The sequence below is a fragment of the Glycine max genome, chromosome 13 (assembly GCF_000004515.6).
Source record: "Glycine max cultivar Williams 82 chromosome 13, Glycine_max_v4.0, whole genome shotgun sequence".
NCBI lineage: Eukaryota > Viridiplantae > Streptophyta > Magnoliopsida > Fabales > Fabaceae > Glycine > Glycine max.
This window is the reverse complement of record NC_038249.2, coordinates 31,498,852-31,511,326: the sequence shown is the minus strand read 5'-3', so window position 1 is coordinate 31,511,326 and position 12,475 is coordinate 31,498,852. Positions and strand designations below refer to the sequence as shown.

Genomic DNA, 12,475 nt, shown 5'->3' with positions numbered 1-12,475 from the left:
CAAGAGCCTCCCACTAATGGAAAAACGAGTTGTTGGTGCAAAGGACCTCATTCACCAAGTTACAGTAATAATGGTTGAAGAAAAGACTCAAAATTGAGCCCCACCCAGAAGTAGAAATGAAGAGGCAATTTTGGGTTCAAAGAGACAAATTCCTCAGATGAAATGAAAAATGTTAAAAGTTATGTGGGAGGATTTTGGTTTTGTTGGAAGACGTAGGAGAACTCCACTGGTTTCTTTTTCTAGGACTAAACTCCTCCCTCTTCATGCAGGAACTACAAAGGTTTGATATCGTGTAAATTACCTACAAAGGTGGTTCATGGGAAAAGTTGTCAATTGATACATTATGTTTGTGTTTAAGAAAGTTTATATAGTTAGCTTTTTTGTGAGTTTTCTTCAACTAACCAACTCAATCAAAAGGTTCTGCGGAGTGGTTCGTTGACATGAGACCAAAAGCATTGGCTTAACCTAGGGCTTTTGTTTGGTGCTTGTTTCTGTTATAGGTGTTGTGCATACTGCATGTAAGCTCACAACATCATTATGCACTTATCCATTTTGACATAAAGATACTATATGCACAACTAAGGTCATATTACAAAAAGTGTGTTATTTTGAATGGAAGATACACAGTGACACAAATCTTTTAAGCATATAATCATTAATTTGATTCCAAAATATACATGTACAAAAAAGTCGTTATTAAATATTCTCTGTGTAATATGCTTGATCGATCATCCCATTAATATATTCTCACCTATTAAACAAGATGATATTTTAAAACATAAAAAAGTAAAATAATTAGACAAATTTTGAAATACAGTAAAACCCTGGAATTTGAATTCCAAACACTATTTTGTTTTATTTATTTAAATGTAATTATCTTTTTTCTCAACTTTTTCATAAAAAATGTAAAACAAATAATTATTTTTTCAAAATAAGAAAAACCGACATGTATTAAAAATATTTTTTTTCCGAAAATGGAAGCAAGTTTTATGGAATGTTACTATGAAGTATTATTTTTCTTTAAAAAATTAGTATGAATTTTTTTATCACATAAATAAAAATTTGCAAAACAAAATATAACAACAGACAAAAGTGAGCATTAATTGGTATAGCCAAGAAGTTTTATGTTTTGTATTGGACATGGTTTTAAGCACATATTTATTTTTTTACTTTTCCAAAATATATACATTTCCTAATATATAAATTTATACATTTATAACATTTTATAAAATTTTAAAATTATAAAAATAAATTATGACAACTTTTAAATAATTAAATGTTAAATATTCATATATAACAAACAGGCAATTAACCACCAAACATGCAGATATCAATTGGTGGTGTAAGATTTTTCCATTTTAACTAGAAATCTCGAGTTCAAGTCTTGAATATTTTACATACTTGAAAGAAAAACTTAATTTACTCCTATAATCCTATTTAGCTCGGACAAGATACTTGTAGTCTAGACGAAAATAAATATAATCAACAAGTATATGGATAAACTCGTAGCTTGTGGTCTATAAAAAAAACACTAAAAAAAACTTTTAAAAACTTCAAATTTTAATAGAGAATTTATAACAATGCTTAAATAGTTAAAAATTAAATATTTTATTTCAACAATCCCAGTTTGAGTAAAGAATTTGAAAAACAAAAAATTAATTTTTTAAAGTTTTAAATTATTTTTCTCAATAGTTTTTAAATAATTAAAATTAGTAATTTTGAATTTCATTTTATAATCTCAATTTTTTAAAAGATTGAATTTCATGAAAGCATTTATAATTTTTTAAATAATTGAAACCACTAAATTCAAAATCAATTTTTTAACCCCAATTTTACTTAATTTCAGAAAATATGCATAACACTTGTATAGGTTTAAAATTACAATAAAATATTCATAACAACTTTTGAATATTTAAAATTAGTAAATTAAAAATTAATTATTTAATCTAACTGATTTGCAATTAAAAAAACATTTTCTAATACTTAAAATTTTAAAAAAGCATTTAAATAAATAAAAATAGTAAATTTGAAATAAATTATTGAGATGTAAACTAAGAATAGTCATCTTTTCATACAAAAAAATGCCTAGTGCATACAAAAGGTTAAGCTAATCAAAAGTAAATAGATTATTGAATTACCTTAAACATAAATTTAGAAATAAAACATAAAAGTTCAGTAAAAATATATAAATAAGACATAAAAGTGAAAACTATTATAATTAATCATGCCTTTTTTGTCACCCAAACTTTTATTCTGATCTTTATAAAATAAAAATAAAAAACTCAAAATCTCTTCTTGTTATGATCTTTTTTGTGCTTCAGTATTGTCATGATCCATTTGAATTATGATAAGACATCATTAAATATTAATTTGCCTTATGATAAAATGTCATTAAATGCTTATGCATTGTTTTAATTTTTTACCACTTTGACATAACTAATTAATTACTTTAATTGTGGAAATACTAAAAAAATCCAAAGTTTAATCTTCTTATTATGATCTATTTGAATTCTGATAAAACATCATTAAACAAGCTGAGTGAATTATTGTAGATTGTACTTGGATCCTACATATCAAAACAATAAACTTCTAAACAATTATTCCTTCAAGAAATGCCTTAATAATGAATTTAAGAGAGAACGGTTTGCTATAATTTGTTTTTAATTTAATAAATTAAAATATAAAGTAAAATGTCATTAGTGCCCTTACTATGAGGGGAAATAGTTTTCTCTCTCTAACAAGTTATAGAATAAAGACAAATATTTTAATTGTGCATTCATTGGATGCAGAAAAAAAAATAGTGAAAACTAGCCAGGATGATGATACAAGTGCAATTGAATTCAAATTTAAAATTGGGACATGGATGGGAATTTGATTAATCCAATAATTTCAAAGAAATTACTATGACTTTCAAAAGAGCCAACTGGTTTTTGGCAATGTTTTACTGCAACGTTGAATTCATTTAAGAGATCGAGTTTGCTGTAAATTAGAAGCATCCTCCTTATTCTCCACCGGATAGTACGTCATCCAACTGTTCATCTTTTGTCCTGTCATAAATGTATTTTGTAACTGATAATAATAATAATAATAATAATAATAATAATAATAATAATAATAATAATAATAATAATAATAATAAAAATAAACATAATAATAATAATGTAATAAATGCTCATAATAATAATAATAATAATAATAATAATAATAATAATAATAATAATAAATGCTAGTGCGAGGATAAATTCGTCTTTCAATAAATGTTACTGAAGCATTAAAACAAACTTGCCTTCTTTCTTTGCTTTCATCAGCACCTTCTTCACTTCAATTCCTCTCTGGTTCGGAACTGAAATCTCAAATTGTTCAAAACAAATTAAACTTTAGGTATATCTTCTTGCATCTTCCTCTGTGTGCGTTTTCTTCTTGCGATCTGATTATGAAGTTCAATGTAATTTAATATACATCATTTTGGTGTTTATGTATAGTGTATGTGGTTGGCCTTTTTTTATATATAGTTTTTCTCCTTCATGTGACAAATTTGGTGCTTATTGTTCCAGATGTTGCACATGATAGTAGTATATATATTTTTTTTTCAAGCTGTTGGAAAAAGCTTTAATTTTAGTTTTATGAAATAAACATTTATTTTGTGCACTGTCTTGGCTTTATATATTAGCAGATCTCACAAATATTTGTTAACATATACTAACTTGTGTGTTTTGAAAAAGTGTTTTAGCAAACTCTTTCTAAAAAAAAAAAAAAACTAGAGAGAATCGTATGTGGGTGGGTCAAAAATAGTTTCATATTCCTTTATTCAATTTTCTTTAGTCATTTGCGGCAAGAAGTTTGAACGAGAGCTCATACTATGGATTACAACTTTTGCATATAGGAGTTGATGCTTAATTGCTCATTCCAGAATGTATAGATTTTTTTTATAACAAAAAGTAATAGTTTACTTTTTTTAAAAAAAATAAGTTAAATTAAACACAACTTATTTACTTTTGTTATCTGGTAATAAATGCTAGTGCGAGGATACATTAATTTGTCATTCAAAAAAGTTATTGTAGCATTAAAAGAAACTCACTTCTTTCTTTGACTTTCATGAAATCTCAATTTTCTTCTCTTTAATTTTTTCGTCTTTGGTTCAAAACTGAAATTTCAATCTGTTCAAAACAAAGTTGAGGTACATCATCTTCTCTCTTCCCCTTTCAGTAGTGTTTTCTATTTGCTATCTAAAATAGATATAATTTCATATATTATATTTGATTTTTGTTTAATTATAATGTTTATACAGTTCGTTTTATTGATGAGTGTTATTTTTTGGAATTACAAATTTAAAAGGTTTGTGAATTGTTTTGCTGAAAGGCCAAAAACATGGGCTTTTAATTTGATGCTTGTTGTTGTTGATCCAGGAGTTGAGAGTGCTGCATGAAAGTCCCACATTAGTATTATAATTATTTGATTTTTTTTAATTATTGCTAGGGATGGAAAAAGCTTTAACTTTTAATCTCAGATTCTTTGTTTTGACTGAGATTCTTATTGTGGGTAATGAAAAGAATTCCTCCCATATAATTCAACGTTTGACACCTTTGATTTGATTTACTTGAGTTTATAAAAGGCTCATGCAACAGATTTGTGGCGTCGTCTAATCATGTCTGAACATGCAAACATGATGCATATGAAATCTTATTATTCCAATTTTATTTTTCTTGCAAGATATATGATGTATGCATTTTATGATTCTTTTTCACATCTTAAACTTGATACGTCTAAGTTATTTTGGACCAATGTCAATTTGTATATATCTTTAGCACTTCTATGTGAGATCCACAAATAGTTTTACTTGTGGCATATATGATGTGCATTTTTTCATGAATCTTGTTGCTTATCTTGCTAATTGTCAAAGAATATTTTGCAGTCTAGCTATAACAAGAGTTAGAATGGATCAAAACCAGCATGATCGACTAGCACAAGAAGCACAATATCAATCTAACCCCATGATGGCACCTACCATACTTCCAACTCAGACATATGGTCATTCTCTTTCATCATCATACCCAAGACTACACCCATATGATCCCCAAGCCATGTACCAACTACGACAAGAACCCTTGCAACAACAACTAACCAACTTCTGGGCAAAAAAACGCCAGGAGATTGAGGAGACCACTAGTTTCAAGACTCATAGCTTGCCTTTGGCAAGGATTAAGAAGATTATGAAGGGTGAGGAGGGTGTGAGGATGGTATCAGCTGAGGCTTCTGTGGTGTTTGCCAAGGCCTGTGAAATGTTCATGATGGAGCTCACAATAAGGGCTTCAGGTAGTGCTGAGGAGAACCAAAGGAAGATAATTAAGAAGTGTGACGTTGCATCTGCAATCTCAAGGACAGATGTGTTTGATTTTCTGGTTGATATTGTCTCAGGGCACAACAAAATAATGGAGCAACAAGGGTTTGTAGGCATACCAAGAATTGGCACTGCTCTAACTCCAACAGAGAATGTTCCTTACTATCAGATGCCCCCTCATCAATCGCTTGTTCCGGGCCCTCCATATGGTTCTTCAGGAATGGTTGTGGGAATGCCTGTTCATTATCAAAATCATCCTGGGCTGCAAACTCCAACAATGGGGCCCACCCCCAATCCACAAAACTCTTCTCGTGATTCGGATTCCTGAACAAATAATATCTACTTAGTGAAAACAATGGTAATTAAGGATACATAAGATCTTCAGCTTTAAGTGAGACCTCTATTTGTTTCTTTCTAATGTTATGTTATAGTCAATGTTGTGTTTCTAATTTGAATTGGATATCAATGTTTGAAACTGTTTTCTTTGCCAATATCTAGGATAACTTTCGGGATGATTTTAGTTAAAAGATTATGCAAATTGTTTCTATTCCAGGTGTTGTACGTACATGCTACATAGTAACATATGAAATCCCCATATAATATATGTGTGTTAAAGGTTGGTAAGTATCTTTAAAATACTTTGAAGAAAATGAGATGTTTTTCTACATTAAGCTAAAATGAGTTTTTTATTATTAATTTATAAAAGTTTTTTCATATAATTTTTCTAAAAAATGAAATGATATCTATAAGTTAATTAATGATTAGTTAATGAATAATTTATTTTTACTTATAAAGAAACTTACTCAAGAGGCTATAGTGACTGCAAGACACACTCAAATCTTTTAAGCCTATAATCATGAATTCGATTCCTAATTTATATGTATATATAGAACAAAATCATTATGAATTACGCTTAATCATAGAGTTGTGTTTCTCACCTATTAAAGAAGATGATAATTTGAAGAAAAAAAAAACATTTACCACCTTCAGTTCAATTTTTCTATATTTGATTTGGAACTTAAATATCAATATGTTCAAAACAAAGTCTAGACATTTCTTCTATTTGAGTGGAGTGTTTCGTTCACATGACCAAAAGCAATGATTTTAACCTAAGGCTTTTATTTGGTGCCTATTTTTGTTCTATGTGCGGTATGCGAGTGGGCTTATAATAGGTGAGAGAAATATATATGCGCCCAAGCTTACACACACATATATTTTTCTCACCTATTATAGATAAGATGATATTTTGAAACTTAAAAAGTAAAATAATTTGAAATATTCTAAAATTCTTGAATTTGAATTTGAACTACTATTTTGTTTAAATTTATTTAAAATTTATTATCTTTCTTTGTTAACTTTTTCATAAAAAATTAAAACAAATGACTACTTTTTCAAAAGCAAGCAAAAGCAAAACTAGCAATTGTTAAAATTATTGCTCCAACCCTCAAAACAAGTGTTAAAATTTATTATTATTTTTTAAAAATGGACGCAATTTAAGTTACTAATTAAACCCCATAACACATTATAAATTTAAATATTTACAAATTATTAAAGTTGATTTTACTCATTTAATGTCAACTATTCATAGTTTCAATAAAAATATTTATAACATTTTATAAAAGTTTAAAATGTTATAACAAAATAAATTATAACAACTTTTAAATTAAATAATTAAACATTGACTAAAAAGCATTTATAATCATCAAGTGGACCAACAGATCGATAAATACGTTGTTGTGGGAAATGAAAAGAATTCTTTAGATATAATTCAAGGTTTGGTACACTTACTTTGATTTTCTCAAGTATAAAATAGGGCCATATGCCAAGCACAAGAAACTAAAGATAAGTAGAGCAAGCTATTTTCATGTCTGTAATAAGTAAAGCAAGGATCTGGCAAAGCATTTTAAGAAATAGCATACAAGAAGAAATGTGTCTCTTCTAAGGTCTGGACCAATGACAAGACAATCAAATCTTACAATCCACTTGTCAACTTCAGCAAGAATGAAGAACCTTGCTTGATATGATTTTCTTGTCCTCTTCCCTGAAATTAGTCTCACTAAAATCAACATCCTCATGTACTGTATTTTGAAATGTGTAGACAGAAAGATAAGATGAAAATTACGTACATAGAAGTTCTAACTAACACTAAATAATCTTCCAAAACAGGGTGCTCAATCAACTTGGTCAGTGGCTTTCAGTGACAGGAGCAGCATCTTTCTTTTACACAAATCTATACCCTGCAAGTCAGGAAAAATAATTAGATAATTTGATTCAACATGAATAGGTAGAATAACTTCCAAAGAGAGGAAAAAAAAAGCTTAAGGCAGAAGTTTGTGGGTGTGTATCATACAATTAATCAAATTAATGGAAAATTCATTACAAGATCAGTCCAACTATGAAAGAGACTTAAAGTAAATTTAAAGAAAAAAATTTATACTTTAAAAAGAAAAAATATATGTTGAACTTTTATACCAACACATCTGACATTTTTGTCAACATATATGACCTTTTTTATTCTATAAAAATCAATAACAAGTATAATTTTGTTAATGAGCCTAAAACAGAAACTTTAATTATTTTACTCTTAAACCGACACTGATTCAATAAGAGGGAGCAGTGTAAATGAAAAAGGATTTAACTTACTAATACATTTTTAAACTAATATGGCAGCAAAATATGGGGTACCTGTAAGATACAACACCCTCCAATAAACAGATTGAAACAAAAAAGTAAAGACAAACATATAATATTTATCCAGCCTCAAACAAATTTAGATAATACAAGTTTAGTCTTCATAGTTGGTTTCAATTGCCAAACCAAATGAAAGATAGAAAAGAAACATGAAAATAAGCATAGCACACGTCACATATAGTCACACAATGAAGACAAACGACTTTTCCTTTTAATTTAATTTACTATTTTCACCAGTTCTTCTGACCAGATTTGATCTTTCTCCTCCTCCTCCTCCTCTCTGAATGTATGAGTTTCTTTAATGATGGTGGGATGAGTAAAACTACTTTGACGCTCAAATCAGTATCTGAGTCAAAAACGTAATAGGAACAAAATGTTACTCACCTTCTATTAGTGTCTCTTCCGGTATAAATAGCAGGGCTGAGCTTTGGACATGGTAACCGCACACGACGCTCACTATGGACAGTACCAAGTCGTGGTTAATGGCTACTACCACGTACCTGGTCGTGGAGGCTGGTACAATATTATTAAAAAAATCATATGAACTCTGAATTGTGTAACTGTGCCTAGCTACTAGGATCAAGGGAGGGAGTAATTGATTGAATAATGCTCTCAGCATCAATCTTGACTGACCTTAGGTCTTGCATATTCCCAGATGGGTGTGAACTAAGGTTTTAAGAATATGTGATTGCAATTGTGGCTACATCAGTTCCATTTGTCCTCAATTTCCTGTAACTCCAAGGATTGCGATGAAACCAAAAACACGAGTGCAATTTAAAACCTTTAAGTGTGATGAATAATGCCAACTCACAGAGGATTCATGACATGTTTCATATTCATTAACATGAGAAAACAACACCCCTTATTCACAACCCAAGCAAGAATATTTTGTAAACCTCCCAAGCTTCTTACGTAGAAAATCTCAAAAACTCAAATCCCCAACTCTTTTTCAATTAGGAAAAATGTTAACCACTATCTGCTTTTATTCGAATGCATAAAAAAGTTAAAAATGTGCTCTTTTAGGATTTAAACGTAATCTCATGTAAAAACTAGTTTGGTAAAAAATCCAATCAAACTGATTTTGAATTATTTTAATTAGTTTGATTTTGTATTCAAATAATTAAACTGATTTTGAAATTGATTTAAAATTAAACTGATTTTAAAAAATTAATTTTGAACCGAATTGATTTTTAATCGGTTTAAACTGATAATAAGAGTTGGATTAGTTTTGAAATGATTTTCAAATTATTTTTTTTAAATATTCAAGTAAAAATTGGTTTTATAAGAATAATTCAGTTATTCAAATTGATTTTGTAAAGTGATACACTTTTTTTTAATTAAGTCTGATAAAAAATAATTCAATTTAGGTTTACTTACGATTTAATTCCCGAATCGATTTTTTCTTCACACCCCTATTTAAATGTGTTATTTTCAATGAAACTTTTAATTTTTTTAATTCTTAACGAGTGACCAATTAATCCATCCGAAATTATAGAACTCCGATAGCAATTTCTATAATAAATACAAAATAAAAATAAATAAAAAGGTTTTAAACTTTTCAGAGAACATACATAAAGGGAAGAAAAAATAATCTTACCTTACTCTTACCATACAGAATCTGTCAGTAGAATATTTTTAAATTAAAAAAAAAACTATAATACCTGAAAAAAAAAATTCATTTCTTTTAACTAAACAGGCTTCGAAGTTGAAACCCGTTGTCTCAGATTCAGCTCGCGTGGATAGTTTCTCTCTTTTACATTTTTTTTTTATTTTCTTTTCTAGGTTTGGCTATTTGTGGTTGTTTGTTCCCAATTTGGGAGATTTTCAAAAACGACATGTCGTTGGCACCTTTTTTGCTATAGCTATTTATTTCCTTTCATCAAAGTTGCGTCGTGTTGTGTCTTCACTCTTCAGTTACCTTCGAAAAGGCATGGGTCCAAAACCAGGGTCAGACATGAAGATGAACGCGATTAGGTCAGGGATAGTGGTGCTGGGAGCGCTTGCATTCGGGTACTTGAGCATACAAATCGGCTTCAAGCCTTATCTCGAGAAAGCTCAGAACCAGAACGCGCTCTACGAATCTGACCCTTCTTCTCAGGAAGAATCATCTTCAGCTTTCCCAGAACGCACTTCGTGACAACACTCTGTTTGGTTTAAGAGAAAAGGAAGGATTTTTTTGTTGCCCCAGTTGTGTGTTGGTAATTAACTAGTTTCGTATTGTTCAACTTGATGTATCCATTTGTATTTGCTCACCTAATAACACCATCTATCCGCCATGAGCTTTGTGTGGTTGGTGATGATATCATCTTGAGTTGTTATATTGTTTTGTCTGTTTGGAATTGACAATAATATTTGTTATCATTACTCCAATAACGAATCTTTTTTGTTTGAAATGAAATTTTGCATGTAGTGAATGTTGTTTGATAGGGCTATTTGCCTGTGTGCATTCAGAATTTGAGTTCCTGGAGAATCTGTGTGTATACTTTATTCATGAATCATGAATATAAAGCATATACATTTATACATAACTGAAGGTTAACCAAACTCCCAAAGACACATAACTGACACTGCTCAGTTCACTTTAAACTGAAGAGGGATTCCTGGCAGGTTTGTCAATCTGACTTGCAAGATTGAGGTTGAGCTATTACTCAATCATAGAGAATCCGTCAATTGCATGGATAGTTTTGTAATATATTTTAGTTACAGCAGGTTATAGTTGTATTTAGGCTGCATTGCTCCAGTATTTTCTGTCTTTTTCCTCAGGAAATTCAGCACATAATAATAAAAAAAGAAGAAGCACAATTTAATCCATCAAAGGGAAAATGACAATATTGGATAAGTGCTTTAAGATTTGTATTTTAGTTGTTTGATCTATGAGATAATGTAGCGCATTAACAATCCTCTCTGTGGACTTTGAATGTCAGAAATTGTTACAAAACCTTATACCCCTTTCAATCATCTGAATCTCCATTCCCACCCAGGCCCAATGTAATGGCTCACAGAGTCATAGCACCCTCCAATTATCCTTCCTCATTTTATTTCTCTTACTTCACTTTATTATTCACTTTCCCGCTTAATCCGCTGCCTAATAAAGGTTAAGCTTTCTATAAACCTTCTCTGACTTCTCCTATTGATTGTGGTACTTATACTAGAACTCTAGAAGGGCAGTTGCTCACAAGAAGTACAAGGACATCTTTAAAGATGTTATTACAAATGCCTGCCTGAGGACTTTGAAGAACACATCCTCGATAACTAGTCAAGCTTATCCTTCGATCTTAAAACCCAAAAAATTGCTTTTGCTACTGCAAATGGAGAAATTAAAAACAGAAGAGAATTGGAAGTGAAATTGGATAAAGGAGATTGGCATATGCCTTGCAGGATCATGGACTGTGATTGAACTTGATTTTTTTTTTATCCATAGAAATTAAACATGGTATCAGGGGTTTACAACATCCACACTCCTTGCTGAATCAATTGAGTTAAACCCCATTGGTTGAATTTGGTTTTGAAATAAGAGTGAAAGCCATTTGTCTATTGTTATATCAACATACCAAATTATGCAAGTAGTTAAACAGTAAGTATTGTTCCCATGGAGATTTGCAAAATACATAACACTTGGCACACAGATTATTATCCAAACAATCGGAATAGGTGATGGTTTTTTTAACAAAGTTAACTTAAAAGTTAAAAACATAAATAAATGCAAGAATTTCAAGAAAACACTAGTTAAGTCTCTGGAATTTTATCAAATAATTGGTGAGCAGAAAATAGTTTAACAAATATAATGAAAATGTTGGGTTTAGGACTTCACAAAACTTCCACCGATAATATTATCAAATAGATTGGCATATGCATTCCCGGACCATGGATTGTGATCATTCATTCACTTTACCCTCCAAATATTGAACATCAACCTTTAAGAGTACTCAAACTTTAATCTCTTATATGAAAAGAGCCTAAATTCCTTAGTTAAACTCCAATCTTTTGAATAGCTTAACTAAGTAACTTACATTAAGATTAGAGGTCAAAAAATGATTAATAAACCAAGTTTTATTCCTAGATTCAAGGTTTGTTAAATGTTTTCACTTCAGTTCAAGGTTTAGAAAATATTTTTCAATTTCAATCAAGCTATAGAAAATCAACTTGCAACAAACATTAAATAAAGAAGTAAAACACTAAGCAATAACATAAAAATGAATGAATATCTAGGAATAAATGCATTATAATTGGTTTGGTTACATTTAACCCTAACAATGAAAAGTTTAGCTATTTATTGGCGTGTGTAGGGCAAAAATCAATGAAGAAACAAGAAAAAAAGGAGAAGAACCCATTGGAGTTGGAGAAGTTTCAGCCACCAAAATGCCCTACCCTAGGCAGGGTCACTGGGTGATATATGATTGATGGGCCACTAACATTCCTTCAGTCACTTTTGGATGACATCACATA

The 12,475-nt window shown here is 29.8% G+C and overlaps 2 protein-coding genes across 2 annotated transcripts; both read left to right on the top strand.

Moving 5' to 3' along the window:
- Positions 1-4,929: 4,929 nt before the first annotated feature.
- NF-YC09 (nuclear factor Y transcription factor family protein) lies at positions 4,930-5,763 on the top strand. Its single transcript, XM_014765728.3, has one exon. It carries the CDS (start codon positions 4,935-4,937, stop codon positions 5,664-5,666), a length of 732 nt encoding a protein of 243 aa, XP_014621214.1. The 5' UTR covers positions 4,930-4,934; the 3' UTR covers positions 5,667-5,763.
- A 4,013-nt stretch (positions 5,764-9,776) lies between these two features.
- LOC100527685 (uncharacterized) lies at positions 9,777-10,422 on the top strand. The gene is given in 2 exon segments (XM_041008251.1): positions 9,777-10,121; positions 10,123-10,422. Coding segments are annotated over 2 exon segments (279 nt in total). The 5' UTR covers positions 9,777-9,959; the 3' UTR covers positions 10,240-10,422.
- The last annotated feature ends 2,053 nt before the right edge of the window (positions 10,423-12,475 follow it).